Below are 17,870 nucleotides of genomic sequence, written 5' to 3' on the forward strand. Positions count from 1 at the left end.
CAGCTTTTATGATTTGTCTGTCATCAACTAATGTTGTTTTCTCAGCCGATCAGGTCGTTGTTGGTTGCTGGTGGTTCCCAAACTCTTGATTTCTCCATGTCCTTTGTTTTTGCTATAGCTCTAATTGACTTCCTCTTTTCTTTTAGCATCCAAATTGCTTGCTTTTCTCTCAAAGTCAGCTCCCTCATCTTCATCCTGGTTTGTGTGTGTCATCATCGAATGCAAGATTCAGAATACAGAAGTAATGGATATAACTGATACAACACATTCCCTGCTTTTAATATCTGAAGAATTAATGCATCAGGACACAGCTGATCACTTAGAAAGACCTGTGAGGCAACTGTTCCAATACTTATGCTCACATCAGATAGAGGGATGAAACTCTAAAAGTGCTGATCTTCTTAGCTGGTAAAACATCTGTGTGTTGAATCACTCAATAATAAAATGTGACATTCTGTAGTTTTGTCTCATATTCATCTTTTAATCATATTTGTAAATGTCTTGACTCCACAGCCAACAAAACAATTTTGTCTTTACTGTTCCAATACTTTTGGAGGACACTGTACATTAGCATTAACCATAACATGGTACATTAGTAGTTTATCATCAAGTACTATAATAAATGTCAAAGTACCATGGTATTACCATCTGCTTTCCCGTATTACCGCCACCATATTTTTTAAAAGAGTTCGAAAGTTTGGTTTCAGTATGATTTTTGATGTTGAAGTCTCTTATGCTCACCAAGACTGAATTTATTTGATCACAAATAGCCTACAGTAAAACAGTAATATTGTGAATAATATTATTTCAATATATTTTAAAATGTAATTTATTCATTTGATGAAAATCACATTAACCATTTTAGTTTTAGTGTCACATGATCCTTCAGAAATCATTCTAAGATGCAGATTTGGTGCTCAAAAATAATTTTTAATGCTGAAAAGAGTTGTCCTGCTTAATATTTTTGTGAAAGAAATATTAATTGATGAATATAAAGTTTCTAGCAATTATTTGAAATATAAATCATCTGTATATTATAAATATCTTTACTGACCTTGATCAATGTAAAGCCTCCTTGCTTAAAAATAATTACTTGCTTGAAAAAACCTTACTGACCAAATCAAACTTTTGAACTGTAGAGTGTGTTTCATTAACATTTATCTTAACAGGGCTTAATCAGTCAACTAAACAATTAAAGCATTTACTTTGTTTTAAATAGCCAAATTATTGTTTCAGTCTGACTGGAACTTAACTTTTAAACACACAACTTTTTAAACACGTGCAAACACACACACACACACACACACACATTTGCTTATAGTGAGGTTAATTTTCAGTGCTGAGAGAATTCCTGGCAAAGCTGGCTCACTATAAAAGCGTTAGTTACCCGTAAGTGACCTGCAGCCACTGAGATTAATGTCACTGTAATGAGTCCTGCCAAGCCCAAACACTGATGGTCACACACAAACTACAGGCTACGGTTAGAAAGAAACAAGCTAAGGGAGTTTATTTCGCCTCTCACAACCTCTTTGTCTCATGGAACTCCTTTGGGAATAATGCTTAAATCAACACGTTTGTATGACTGAGATATCCGTGCTGTAGATATCCAGTTCTGACGGCTGCAGTTTGACGTCAACATTCATTGTGTGTGTGTGTGTGTTCATTCGTATTCTAAACAGGGCTGTTGCCAGACACTGCATATACACACACTCTCTCACTCCACCACACAGAACATAAAGTAAATGTCAATAGAGGCACAGGCACACTGACGTAACACTACTGTCTATTTAGACTGAGGAAAAAAAATGGTTACCTCACAAACCCTCCTCTCGCTGTTCACTGATAAAATGGGGCCCGTTTTTCAGAGAGAAGTCCCAGTGGATATCTGTTCTCTTGCACTAAAAGGACCCTCAGTGCCATTTAGAAGTATTTGGCAATCTTCACAATTTATTGAAAACTAAAATAACTGTAATTTAGAAAAACAAATTTACACTAGATGGGCAAACTAGCTTAATTGGTCAAATTGGTGAAAGACAATCTGGGTGTCAGATCAAGTTTGCAGAGTGTACTGTTCCAGACTTAAACTCCTCATATTTAACCCTGCATGTGCCTAATCAGAATATCAGATGATCCTACTGCGTCCATTTTCAAAAAACAAATTTACATTTTCTAGTATTTTTTCATTATAAATTATTATCAGCAAAACAATTGCAAGAAATAGTACTGAATCCTTAATATTTTGTATTCATTTTTGTCATTACATTCCATTCTTCCTAAAACCTTTAAAAAATATATATATTATTATTAAATTAATTTTATTCAGAAAGGATTCATTTAACTGATTAAAAGGTAACAGTAAAGACTTTCACATTATTACAAAAGATTTATAATTTAAATAAATGCTGCTCTTTTGAACTTCCTATTTAATCAAAGAATCTTGAAAAATAAAAAATATATATTTTAAAATCCATTAAAATTGAAAATAGCTATATTAAATATTTTATTGTAACATATACTGCACTTTTGATAAAAAAAAAATGCAGCCTTGGTAACCATAAGAAAAAAAAATCCCTCCCAAAACTGAACTGTATTGTAAATTAGATTGTAAATTTAAGATTTTTAGTGTAGTCATTTAGCTGAATCTGAAGCTGGTCACAAGGTCAGAATCTTTTATTTTACTGTGTACGTCAATGCCGCCTCTTACCTGTAAAAACAGCCATGTTTATTAAATGAGGCTGCAGTATCTCCTTCACAGATGGCTCTCACTTCACAGCTATTAAAATAGTCAATGTGCTAATCTGCTTTGTGTCTGTGTTAATTAACGAGCAACAGATTCCTTTCATTTAAGAGGTCCTTTTGTAATCCCAACCATGCCAAGGTGGGCCTTCCTAGACCAATCACCAACAGTTCAAACATTTCAAACCAAGCCCCATCTCTATACAGTCATTAAACACACAAACCATAACACCACATGGTTTAAAATACCAAATAGCATAAAACTAGATTTGGTTTCAGAATATAATGGGTTTCTGAGATATCAAGTTTCAGTTTAAGTGAAAAACTGATGGTAACCTTTAGTCCCAAATAAGTGATGTAGGACCTTGAGAATGAATGACGTCACAATTGTGCTTTCACCAAAGTGCTGAAAACACATCACCACAGGTGGTGGCAAGGGAATTGTCCATGTAATTATCATACTTGAAGTTTTTTGAATAAGAAGCTTCAGGTAAATGGCAAGGAACAAAGTCACCATTTAATTAAAGGTGCAATCGCATTTACCATTCAGCTGCTATTTTTTAACGGGTGAAATCCAGGCATTTCAATACGAAGTCATGTGACTGGGAATTTTGCGTGAGGGCGAAAGATGTCCCCATGCAGATTTTGCAATTGGTCACTCACTCAAATTTGCTGCAAAGCAATGACCACTAGAAAGATGCTTGGTTTGAAAGTGTCAATTAACTTTTTTGCCCCACAAAATTTTGACCACACTTAAAAGGCATGACAACAAAGGCTACAGTGCTAAGCTAGAGTGATTGTCGGACAAAAAGTTGATATATAACTTGTTTTTTTTACCAAGTATGAAATTTTACACAGGCAAAATGATCAACAACAAACTAAAACAGGCTTTCCTGATGTTAGGGAATACAGGGAGTTGCTGTGAGCTAATTTGGTAGCAGATGATGGGCAGACTGTGCGAGGCAGTTCCAGTTCAGTCCCAGTCACATGGCTCATTCACTCCCTGTTCCTGGTGCCGCTCTGATGTAAGAGGGCCTTAATTAAGCAACAATCGATGCTGTGGGATGACACTGGAGCCTCCTAAGAGAGCACCGCCATGGTAACTACAGGTCTCCACGGTCCTGCCTTTATGGCCACATGCTTACAGCACTGACACATGCTAGTCCTAAGCACCAACTGACATCACAATTAATGTCTGACTGATTGAATAACTTAGTTTGCAGATCAACAATTTGGTTTACAACAGGAAATGTACATGGGCTGATGCTGTTAGCAAGCTATTTATTCACCTATTTATAAGCTATTTATAAGTATGGTGACCCATACTCGTAATTTGTGCTCTGCATTTAACCCATCCAAGTGTACACACAGTAGTGAACATGCACCCGGAGCAGTGAGCAGCCAATGCTGCGGCGCCCGGGGAGCAGTTGGGGGTTCGGTGCCTTGCTCAAGGGTCTCACCTCAGTCGTGGTATTGAGGGTGGAGAGAGTGCTGGTTATTCACTTCCCCACCTACAATCCCTACCGGACCTGAGACTATATATAATTATACTATACACATATATATATATATATATATATATAAATAAAAAATATATACATTAAGACAGGAATACATTTGGAGACATTGGGAAGAACTTATTTTATATATTATTTGGCCAGGTCAGAAATTAATGGATATTTTATGAAAAATCTAATTGCCATTGATCTTTTGAAATTAAATTCAATGCACCACGTACAAAGACATTGTAAGGTGATAAAAATGGGATAAATCATAATACTCAAAACCTTACAGTTAAAAGAGCCAATTTGATCATTCATAGAGGTATGACCTATTTATTTACTCTTGAATGCACAATAGATGGACCAGCCTGAGAAATAATGATTTTTTTTCATGGTTTGAACACAATTTAGGATAAAAGCAAGGCACGTTGACTACATAAAAACACTACCATTCAAAAGTTTGGTACAATTTTTTTTTTTCAAACTTTTATTCAGCTAAGACACATTAAATTTATCAAAGTACAAATAAAGACATTTATAAATGTCACAAAAGATTTCCACAAAAATATTAAGCAGCACAACTATTTTCAACATTGTTAATACAAAATGTTTCTTGAGCACCAAATCTGCATATTAGAATGATTTCTGAAGGATCATGTGACTCTAAAGACTAGTAATAACTAGTAATAACCGGTGAAAATTCAGCTTCGCCTTCACAGGAATAAACTACATTTTAAAATATATCAAAATAGAAAACATTTGTTTTAAATTGTAATAATATTTACAATTTATATTTAAATATTTTAAATATTTAAATTGTAATTAAATAAATGCAGCCTGGATGAGCATGCAAGACCTCTTTCAAAAAAAATAAAAAATCTTAAAATCCTCAAACTATTGAACGTTAGTAAAAAAAATTAACTGCTCTTACTAGAAACACTGACCTTTCTGAACAGCATTTTGCCTGAATATTAGAGAAGTATCACAGCACATTCAGTTATTTGTACTTGAGTGACTCATACCTTGTGAAAAACCTCATTGTTACTAATTGCCTTTGCTCTTTATTTGCAGGCTATAACACGTTGGCCTATCAAATTTCTCACAGACAGATCTAACAAGACTGTACAGAAGACACGTGAGACAACAGTGCCAATTGTGCTTTGTTTCTCACTGTAGCAGGCTACACAGGCCTTGACTGACACAGAGCCATACTAGAACAAGCACACTAGATTACTAACATCCTATAAAACTCAGCTCAGGGCACAATAATTCACAAACTCGACCTTACACTTTAGTGCTGTATTAAAGACATAATTCTGCCTCCATAAACCGCTGTGTTTACTTTTGATACGATTGGAGGACATGGATACACAAAATGCTCTAGGAGCACATCCTCTCGTCTAAAGTAGGCAAACGCTGGGACCAAACATCTAATCCTTTATCTTATCACTATTGTCTGTGACAAATCGGGCACGGTTACATTCCCACTGTATAGGTTTACCATGTTACAAGTAAGTTACCTTCGTTTCCAAGTGGAGGCTCTGTTACGGTATTTTGGCACCTGGAGCTGAAAGCCAGTCAGTCATTGACAGGCATTCAGTTGAACTTTGTCAGTTGATACGATCTGTCAGCACAATACATTATTCATGAACTCCAACACCATATGAGACTTAAGCACAACTAAGAGAACAGGACCTTGGTGAGTTCTCACACAGAAAACAAATGGCTAATTTCTTCTGTACAACCGTGAACAAAAGTCAGCCTTGGAGCTTATCAATTTCAAAAAGACACCTACAGAATGTAAATGAATCCAGAAAGGCAGAAAATAACAGCAGGTATTTACACAGGAACCAGTGAATTAATTCTTTTGCGAGGTTGGTCTGATCTAATAAAACAGCAGAATACAATTTCACAAATTTAGAAACAACCTTGTAACTTGTTCAAGGAAGTTTTGTCTAGAAAGACACTGTTTCCTTGTGTACACAGACACTTGAGTCAGAGAATCTGGTTGCACTGAACAATCATAGCAAGCATGAAAAAGGAAGGTTAAAAAGTCTCAACACTTGACTTGAGTGGAGATCTTAAAGACAACAGGATCCACCATTATGAATTTTTCACTACGGTCACATATATCCCCTTGCTCTTCTTCACTTCTATCAACATGATAAAGTGATCTGTAACATTGCAGAGAAGCACAGTATTCCACAACTGATATCATTCCAGTGAAAACCAGCAACACCAATACAAATAGAGGAGAAGACAGTGTTCAGAAAATACATCCTTGAAGAAATATTGGTAAAATACCTTAACATAGAAGTGAGACTGCCCTCAAAACCAGATGGTGTCAATGAACATGACTGAAACTAGGGGGAAAGGTCTGATTTATGGCTAGTGTAAAATCCTACAGTGTGCATTGGTGAGGGAAAGGATGATGCCTCACTAAAATTGTCTGATTTATCCAAATTATTTGTAGCATACAGACTACTTATTAGGGCTGCACCAATATAATAATTATGGCCGATAACTGACAACCATTAACATTAAAATAATAATAGCTTTATGTTGACAATAAATAAATGGCCAATAATAAAATTCTACACTATTTTATCTAAATACATTAAATATTAAACACTGTGGGGTTTTTTCAGTCATTTAAAATGCATTTTAAGTTGATTTAGACATCCCAAAAACAAAATGTATAAATTCATTTTGAGATTTGCCAAACATTACATTTAACAGTGTTGTTAAATTATTAGTGTTTAAACCAAATTTAAAGCTAGGAGAAGCAATGTTTTTCATAAACATTTTTGTTATACTGGTTGAAAATCTCTTCACATTCTGATAGCAAAAAGCTAATTAAATGATATGGTGGCCTACCTGCCTGTCAACCAATATATTTGCATACCTCCACACAACCAAAAGGGTGTTTTTCTGTATTTCATTGCAGAAGTGCAAGCCAAAAGTTTCTGTGTATTTGGTAAAAAGACTTGCCAAAATACACAGAGACAGACAATTGGGGTAAAACAAGGGTAAACATTGGTAGTGTTTTTACAAGATGGAGGAATTTGATGGAATGTTTGGGTTTCAATCGAGCCAATGAACTTGCAGAGTTTCTTCTTGACAGGTAAGCTAAACTTCAAGTTAAAAGTATTCCTAATATGTTGGATCATTTATTGAAAGTAGCTTACTTTTACCTGTTCAGACATGCATTTATTGACCGTTAAGAGCTGTGTTTGTGATGTTTGAATTGGGAGTGATGCATGAAAGTTTGTTTGAAAATATTCATTATTTTTTGTAATTCTGCTATGCTATATTGATGCTAATAATTTAAAATCTCTCTAATATCGGTCAATAACCGATATGGTACCGATATGTTGTACATTCCTACTATTTATTGTAGCTTTTAATGTGTTTTCATTTTGTTGTTGTTGAACAAAGTAATATACATTTATGATATTGCCCATTAATCAGTTATTAATGGGCATAACATTAAAAAGATTATCGGTAGTGGTCATAATTTCATTATTAGTGCATCCACATTTTTATTTATTTATAAAAAAATTTAAAAGCACAAAAAAACAATGTCCTCCTTGCAGAGACTGGTGCTACACTAGGACACAATGAAGCCAAATGAAGCATGTATCTTCAGGTATGAAGTTAATCTTCAGTGTTGGTGGCATAATGACAGACACATGTTCCTACCTCTGTTTATAGACTTTACAACTATTCTCATGGATCTTCCCATTTAAATATTTGGTAAGAGAGATGATACATGGGGCAACTTTTGCTGGGCAACTTTTTTTGAGTAATGTTGCTTAGGCACTTTCCCATTGAGAATGGGCAACTTTCTATCTGGATAATTTAGATCGGTTGTGGGCCCTGTGTCTCACGGTCTTACCTGGTTGCCCGCTGAAGGCAACATTGCCCCAAGTTGCCTAGCAACACTGCTCAAAAAGTTGCTCCATGTATCATCAGCCTAAGGCTTTACATGACACTAAAGTGTGCATGTAAGGAGCAGTGGGAAAACCACTGGAGGTCACTAGGCAAAAGTTCTATCATACACATCTCCCAACTTTGCAGAAGATGCCATAAAAAGCTGACCTGCGCTCAGAAAACTTCATGATGCTCTGTCAAGGTCTCACAAAACTTTACACATTCCAACCCGAATTATTGTAATCTTTGTGTTTGTACAGGATTTTAAAACTTTCGGCTGAAATGAAAGAAAAACACGCCTGCCTTCAGATTCAAACAGCGATGAAGAGTATTATCCTCTCTTTATGAACTACAACTAATCCTTCACAAACAATGCTGAAAATATTTCTCCCTTTCTTGTGTTCACACAATCCTGGAGTCTCAAAGTGTTAATGTTTTATCCTAATATCCGGCTTGCAAATCAATTTTGACTTTGTATTTTGGTTTGGCCTTTAATGCAATCCTGCAATATTATCTTATGGACTGTTAAACTAACCTAATACTTTTTTGTTTCACTAGGCTTATTACAGACCGAAAGCACGAATGCAAACATGTCATTGTTGTCTAGGTGACAACAACAAACAAAACTGCATGCAACTTTTTAAAAGCTTAGTTAGGCGTGTCGACACTAAACGCATGCAATCATAACAAGATTTCTTCCATTACAATCAATAGAGCCGTCTACCCTAGGAACTGTGATGAAGTACTTTCAGTTGACAACTCTCTATATCTACTCTGGCTACTTTATTTTCCCATCAATCTGAAATTAATTTTGTCATCAACAAAACATGTTGCAAGACAATTTATCTAGCAAATGTGTATTGCATTCACTGATTTAAGAATGAAGAACAATGGAATGACTGTTCAGGTTGGAGCAGTTCAGTATAAAGGCCTTCCAGTTAGTATCTCAAAAATAGAGCTGTAACACAAGATGTGTTCAAATACAGCTCGAGTCATAGCATGATGACACCTTCCACCATTTCCTGTCCTCTTTCTAATGTACCACTGTTGTTAAAGCTAAAAATAAAATGATTAAATTAAATTAAACAAACATTTTAAATAATTTTCTTTACAAATAAATACAAATTCTAGATGATAAACTTTAAAAAAATAAAAATAAAACTTTAAAAATAAAAAAAGCTGCCTTGACAAATAAAATAAGTTGAAGTACTAAAAACTGATTAAATTAAAGATTTAATTAAGAAGAACTAATTCATTAAAGACATAGCCTGTTAAGAGCTGTGCTACAATTTAAGATAAATGACGGAATTCAGTCTAAACACTACTACACTGTTTTTATAAGTTTATAAATGGATGTAAAAGGCGGCTCAGCATACGTGTTTAGTGTGATTTGGTGAAAGGAACGGAATGGGTGGAAACCCCTCATTTATACACAGCAACAATCAAAGTGTTTACGGTACAATATATAGACCAGGTTATCTCACCAAAACACACATAATAACTATGTTTTACGCATCATACTGGCAGTGTTTATAAACCACAGACATGCAGCCACAGATCCAGCACAAAAGGAGGGGGGAAAGCAGGAGAACTTAATAAAGATTAAAGAGCAACAATCAAAATAAAGAGCATGGGTTAAAAGAACTCGTGATATATAAGACAAGTGTTGCTGTTGTGACCAGACAATGTTGATTTACAGCCTGTCAGAGTGTTTAAAAACCAACCACACACTCTCACGCTCACTTTCCTTCCCTCTGTGCCATTTGAGTGTGTGTGTGTGTGTGTGAGAGAGAGAGAGTGTGGGGAGGTCCCAGGGTGGGGTTGTCAATTGAGAAGTGTGGAGCTCTTTCCAGAACCCACGATTGAGCAATCCAGTTTGACCTTGCAAAGATCACAACACTGCAGCCATGTTTTGCATATCAAAGCCATTTGTGTCAAAGGACACAAATATCTAGCGGGTGAGAATCAGCTTGTGTAAGGCATTACAATTTAGTCAATAGAAACATTTCACGTCATATCACCCATATGTCCAATTTGCAATTTGAATAAAAAAAATATTTTAATAATAATAATACTTTATTAAATTTTATATATGCTAAAAAAATAATTTTGCTACATTTAAAACTCAATGAGTACATATACAGAACCTAAAAGCTAACAAACATAGACTGAAAGTCACAATACTCCAATTTGATTTCACTGGGTCCTTGACCAGATGACTAAACTCTAGAGCCCTTAGTCCACGTTTTTACCATCACAGGAAACAAACTGGACCATGACCAAGCACCACAATGAAAATGACAAAGTCCACATTATTATCAAACCTTTTAGTACCTTGCGTAAGGCCGATAAACCCCAACCCAAGGACTCCAAGAAGCAAGGATTGTAATTCTTATCTAATAGTACATCATGACTGGTACCTGCAATTTACAAGCTATCTCTGGCAGTAGTAGAAATCAGTTGGCAGAATGGTGGCCACCCAGAGCGGAAACAGTTGTCATGCAACATGAGTGTGCAAACTGATCTTTCGTACAAGACAAAACCTTCATGGTGGTGTGCGTTTCGACTGGCTGATGCAGGCACAAAGCAGGTTTTTTAACCGGGGAGTACAGATGATATGCCTTCAGAGTGCTACAGATTACATGATACATAAGGTAAAAGAGGTCAGTAAGTCCAAGAGACTGAAGGACCATTAAGTCTCTGTTATAATTTCATAAAACCTTGAGGTGATAATGAGGTTATAAGTTCATATATTGTACATACAGTATATACACATTTATTCATTTAGCTGACGCTTTTATCCAAAGCGACTTACAATTGCTATATATGTCAGAGGTTGCACGCCTCTGGAGCAACTAGGGGGTTAAGTGTCTTGCTCAGGGACACATTGGTGTCTCACAGTGGATTCGAACCCGGGTCTCTCACACCAAAGGCATGTGTCTTATCCACTGCGCCATCACCACCCCATATAAAAAGGGAACTGAAATGATTAAATAATGTGTTTATACCCACAAGCATTGCATTAAGTTTTTCGGGGGGAAACCCCAAGGAAATAAATACACATTATAACAAGACTGAATCATCTTGTTACTCACAGGGTCTGCGGGTCCACAGAACTCCCGAAAGGTTCTGGGTGCGTCGGTAGCATGGATCTCCAGGGCCATGCAAGGTCCAGAACAAAGTTCATCCACCATATTCTGCAACACAAGCAGTCGAGAGTTAACGATTCCCTTCGGTCTACCTGTCTGTACCAATGAAAGAGCTTATTATCTGAACAGACCTTGGGAAGACATTGGAGCAGCTGGAGGACTCAAGTTACCAGTGTGCCTCTTAATAAATATATAAATTAAAGGATGTCAAAGCAAACAATTGTTGCTATTGTTCTTGGAACAGGTAATTTGCAACAAGACTAGTTCTCATTCTCTGTTAATCTGGTTTGATGAGTTGGCCTCTGTTTTTGGCATGTATAACTTTATGGGCGATGGGAATTATGGGGTGAATGTGAAGGGCCCATCATGCACAGTCCACTAAACAGCCCACGAGCCACTTTCACATATAGTTACGGTGTTCACAATGGCAACTTTTTAATTTTAGATTTCAAAAATAATAAGCACTGAGGAGGTTTTTTAAAAATGGCAGCTTTAACCATTTTTAGATCTCAAAAGACATGATAAACAAACAATGTATGAGTTCCTTCAAAATATAATATTGGTACAACCCTCCCCACTCTCCAAGAACTGTACTTATCCAGACTGAGCAAAAGGGCTGGTAAAATCACTCTGGACCCCTCACATCCAGCACACTGCCTCTTTGAACTGTTACCGCCTGGTCGACGTTACAGAGCTCTGAGCACCAGAACGACCAGACACAGGAACAGTTTCTTCCCTCAGGCAATCCATCTCATGAACACTCAACAATAAATGTGGAAAACACAACTAGAATACATTCACCACACTCACTTATTTTATTTTTATTTTCTCATTTCTAATTTGCACATACTTGACCTGTACATACATAGTTGTCTATATAATATATTGTGTTTTTGCTGCTTTGTACATTGCCTATTTGGATATTTGTATATTATTCTTTTATTATCTGTGTCCTGTCCTGTTGCTGTCTTTCTGTTGCACTGTGGAGCTTCTGTCACTACAACAAATTCCTTGTATGTGTAAACATACTTGGCCAATAAAGCTCATTCTGATTCTGATTCTGATTCAAAAACAAACATTTCTGACATATACAAAACATAACTCGCAAATGCTATATACCCATTAAATTACCATCATAAACTATTTGTAGCCAGCATGAGTAACTGTTAAAAACAGCAATGCCACGGAAGAACAATTTTGGGTTCCCCAAAGAACCTTTCAGTTCTAAAAAGAACCATATAGATAACCACAAGAAAAAGAGGAATTAAAGAGCTTCCACATTTTACTCGAAATCCGCACTGCATGTAACCACAAACTCCACAAGAGTAAGCAGTGCTGTTACAATGATATGGCAATGACTATATGAATATATATATTGAGTATTTGAAAGCAATTTCTTTTATGTTCTTAAAAGGTTTATGCTTATAGTGGAGATTATATTTTAGTTTATTATAAAATTATTACCAAAGGCTTTGCCATATATTACATAATAAGAGGAGGAGTCATTGAGTGATGACATGGAAACATATTGCAAAATACATCATACAATATTGGGAAGATCATTGTGTTCACTATATTATAACTGCACAGAAACTTCACAAGTTCTAAAAGCCATCATTGAAGACTTGGAGAAAGAAAAAAGACCTGTGGAATTGTTCTTTGTACTGAACTGTGCTAAAGTATCATGATAAGATCTGCTTGGCACTGGTGCACTTTGTTCCAGTAGCCAGAGTAAGACAATTAAATGACGTTACTAATGTATTTTTGCAGAACACTGTCATTAGTTCCCACTCTCTCAATGTGTAAACTCACTGTTATAGTAGCAGCAAGCTCAGTGCAAGTGTTTCTGGGCACTTTGCACCTGCAGTGTGCAGTGTGTGTGTTTTGGTGATTGTGAGGCATTCAATATGTTGATGAGACAGTTTTCATGGCAACAGACTCCAAAATAGCCTCTGGCTTCAATGACCCAGAACCGAAATTGGCTTATATTTGGTCTAAAAGACTTGTGCAGACGTTATCAGAATTAATGATTGCTATTCAACTGAAATTCAAAAGACAAGAGCGATTTATTGAAGCTTATTGAACAGCCAACAGGAATGTGAAGGTTGTTCCCGTGAACAAAAATTCCATGTACTGTGACGTAACACTGTACCTAGGAAATTGCCATGAGGTTAGTATTCATATATTTTAAAGATGTTTGCAGGGGACAGGTGCACATGTGGTTACGACACGCTTTGGCGACTATGCCTTCTCTAAATGAATAATTAAACATAACTGGAATCACATGAGCGCTAGAAAAAGGAGAAACTGAACTTATTTGTATGAACATTTGAATTGACTATACTATATACACTAACCATAACAAATGAGGGGGTTATTAATGCTTTTGGCTCACTTTATTTTATGCACTCATATCAAAAAGGTTACTTGTTAGGTACATGTACATGTATTTACTGTATTCGTGTGGTATTGCAAATTGCAGGGACAGATTTAGATGTACTATCAAGAAGTATCTAAGTGCACTGTATCAAATGATTAATTTAAATGTCAGTGCATAGTACTAAAATGACACACCATAAAGCAGGTCCATGTTTTCTTTAGTTGACCAATTGAAATCATAGAAGAAAGTGCAGCAACATATACTTACAGTGTATTCGGCTACAACCCCTTTATAAACCTCCAAAAACTCCTCAGCATTTACTCGATCCATGTTGAACTGTAATAAAACCAAATCAATTTGATTACTAAATAAAAACAAATGTACAGGGACATTGTAAAAAGGAATGAATATGAAGTGAAGTGACATACGGCCAAGTATGGTGACCCATACTCGGAATTCGTGCTCTGCATTTAACCCATCCAACGTGCACACACACAGCAGTGAACACACACACACACCGTGAACACACACCCGGAGCAGTGGGCAGCCATTTATGCTGCGGCGCCCGGGGAGCAGTTGGGGGTTCGGTGCCTTGCTCAAGGGCACCTCAGTCGTGGTATTGAGGGTGGAGAGAGCGGTGGACATTCACTCCCCCCACCTACAATCCCTGCCGGCCCGAGACTATATATAACTATATATAATAACAACCTTTGGATTACGAGTCCGACTCTCTAACCATTAGGCCACGACTTCCCATATAGTATATATAGTAATATAGTAAAAAGAATATATATATATATATATATATATATATATATATATATATATATATATATATAGAATATAGTAAAAATCAAGATATAACATTATATACAACTATATAATATTTAATATGATTCCATCCATCAGAATAATACAGCAAGAATATTTATTTTCACAAACCAAATCAATGTATTAATCATTTATGACTGGAAAATGACCCATTTGAGTGGGTTATCAAACACACTAGAGATAAAATCTCTAAGCCAACTATTCCAAAACACCATGATCACTGTCTGATATTCTTTTTATAGACCACCAACTCAGCCCTGGACATACATGTTTTCTAATAGTAACAAAACCTTCATTGATCCACTCTAGCCCAGGGGCATCCTCTGTACGCTATTTTCAGCAGGGTCAGGTGGCAAAGCCTCTGCGCTGTAATTGGTCAGCAGAGGACTGATTTGGAGATGTGGGAGGCTACTGATCTGGTCGCAGACTGCATGGTCGATGACGGGGTCAGGTTACACCAAAGTGAAACATAATTGTGTTTGCCCATGGTTCATAGAGAGAGTCTATTTTCACTTCTCTTGGCTTGCTATTAATTTGGTCGTTTGTTCTTTTATAAAGAACTGGTCTAATATCCATAAAATATGTATATCTTTCTTTAAAAAAAAATACAAAATTATGTCAACTTTATTATTTGAACATACTGTTTGTGTGTTAATAAAAGTATTGCTATTATATGTAAACTTCATTGGTAACACTTTAGAAAAGGGACTAATTCTCACTATTAACTAGTTGCTTGTTAGCATGCATATTATTAACAGATGGCTGTTTATTAGTACTTATAAAGCACATATTCTGCATAACAATATTCTACATCCCTAATCCTTCCCAATACCTAAATTTAACAACTAATTTACTGTTAATATGCAGCAAATTAGGAGTTTATTAAGGCTGAAGTCGTAGTTAATTGTTTGTTAAAGGTGAGAATTGGAGCTAAAAAAGTAAAGTGTGACCATTTCAATCTATAGATATCTTCAATCTAATTGTAACATTCAATGCGTTTCTTTACTAGGCAACATTATTGGCTAAAAAGAGAAATGTGATTTAAATTGAACTAAAATACGTACCATTTGTAGGGCAGATATCTCAAATCCATTTTCTATAATTGACTTAAGGATTTTTCCCGTCAACGCTGAAAAAAAACAAACATTTGAAATGAAAGATGCTCATTTAAAACTGGCTTGAATACAATTGAACATTTTACAAATATCTCTTTAAATCATATATAGAACTGTAATTGAAAGAATGAACCACACATCAAGACTTAAGTATTTTAAATCATTCTCCATATATGAAACTGTAAAAAGTCTATTATACAGAAGATATAAAAAATAAATGATATATTTATTTAATAAATAAATACATTTATTTATTTTATTTATGAATAAATAATTTAAAGATTTATAATGAAAACAGATTTAAAAAAAATGAAGATTAAATCTTACATTTAAAGGTGAAATGTGTTCTATTAATAAGTTTATATTTTAACATGTCAAAAAGCCACACTTTTCCTTTAAGGATAGTATGGTGGAATATAGTAATTGTAGAAATTAAGAGAATTTTTTTTAGGCTTAACAGATTAAATAATAAATAACAAAAAACAAAAAAAAATTAAATTAATATTACAATTATAAATTAAGCGTGTAACACTAATAAGTATATATTTTAACTATGCAAAATTACCGTTTTCCCTTTAAGGACAGGGTATGTGCGCATGTTTTTGGAAATAACTTGCACTTCTAAGAGCAGTCTAATCATTAGATGGAAGTCTAATGATTAAGGATTTGAGATGCTCACACAAAGGTCTCAAGTTCAATACCAAGTAGCAGTGACGTAGGAACTCGTGTGATCTTGCTCTATCGACTATGCGCCCTTGCTCTAGGGTGACTGTCCCTGCAGTTAAACAACTATATGTTGCATTGGCTGCATCAGTTAAGTGGCAAGTAAGACTTTTGACCTTCTGTATAACCGATATGATCATGCAGAGTTAAAGGCCAACAAACAGTTCACAAGATCATGAAGCAGTGACTTCAAAAGGACAGACTTTGATCTTAATAACACGAGACTGAATTTCTAAGTCTGCTCTCCTTTGGACTGAGTGCTGAGAGATTGTATTAATAAAGGGCACAGTGGGATATGTATCTATTAGCACTAAATTAGAGGTTTATGGTTTCAATTTCAGTAAGTAGCACTCAAATTATGTTTCTAAAAGCACATATTCAATCAATCAGAGCATGTAACATGTTTCAGGCAATATTATTTTTTTAAGTGAATTTGTTTTAATTCAATAATTCAATTGCTATGCTTAGCAGTTCTCTCATATCTTTAAGAGAAAGGGCATACTACATAGCACAAATTCAATGTAATTTCACTCGTATTTCAATAGTTGGTAAGGGCAAGGACAGAGAACCTGTTTAACATTTCCATATTTCAAATTTCATATAAGAAATTAGAGGGCAATTATTAAATGCGGTATCAGATGGAGCGTAAACACCATGAGACAGATAATTTCCCCATGCACCATAGTAACTGCCATAGAGAATATTCTTTTGTCACATAAATGACATCTTCACACATCCATAACCCTCCCTCAGCACCATCGGTGACCCTAAAGGTTCCAATTCTGACAGCAGCTTCCAGACACAATCTGCCCTGTTGCTAGGCAATGGTATCAGCACTGCCTGGCTACACATTTGTCTATTCCACTCATGAGCTCGTTCAAAACAAATCAAACTGCTTTTCTTTTAGCTGAGACGTTTCATTGGAAGACATTTACAAATGCTTAAAACTTCACATTGTTAAAGTGACTTTGGCCAATAGTTTCGAAAGGAAGTCAAATCTGCTTTGAATGTCTAATATCAACAAGCTAGACTTTTACAGATGCATCCAGCTACAGCTAACTTTAGTGTTATAGACTTTGAACCATATGGCATGAATCTCAGAATACATTAATGAACAGTGCCCAAAGTTTAAGCCATTTCACACTGACCTTGATGACAACAATAAGCATATAGAGAAACTCACTTTACACCGCACACTAGGTTAACCATTGTGTTCTATTAAAAGAACAGAGAAATTTGGCAGGTAAAAATGTGCTACAAATCTGTGATATGATCCTAACCCTGGACAATAGGTTTGAGTAAATCATTACCCATTTATTACGGCATACTGCTTGTTGGAGTATACATCAGGTGCAGACAATTCACAGAAATCTGACCTTTAGCTAACCTACAGCTACAGTATGCACAGTCACTATGCATGCTATATAACAAAACAAAGACAAACGGAACATTATTAGCCAATTTTCCACAGTATACGGTACTGTTCAAAAGTCTGGGGTCA

At 35.6% G+C, this 17,870-nt stretch overlaps 1 protein-coding gene across 2 annotated transcripts in view; it reads right to left on the bottom strand.

Moving 5' to 3' along the window:
- LOC306845139 (nucleoside diphosphate kinase homolog 7-like) overlaps positions 1–17,870 on the bottom strand; it is a 40,542-nt gene that overhangs the window by 6,457 nt on the left and 16,215 nt on the right. Inside the window, exons 8-10 of one of the 2 annotated variants that reach the window (XM_079377742.1) lie at positions 15,596–15,660; positions 13,968–14,036; positions 11,267–11,368 (exon numbers count right to left, since the gene is read on the bottom strand). In XM_079377742.1, the coding sequence (XP_079233868.1) occupies positions 11,267–11,368; positions 13,968–14,036; positions 15,596–15,660 (236 nt within the window). The remainder of the gene's footprint in view (positions 1–11,266; positions 11,369–13,967; positions 14,037–15,595; positions 15,661–17,870) is intronic. The other variant, XM_079377743.1, reaches the window with a different exon arrangement.

Source organism: Barbus barbus, assembly GCF_936440315.1.
Source record: "Barbus barbus genome assembly, chromosome: 25".
Classification (NCBI taxonomy): Eukaryota; Metazoa; Chordata; class Actinopteri; order Cypriniformes; family Cyprinidae; genus Barbus; species Barbus barbus.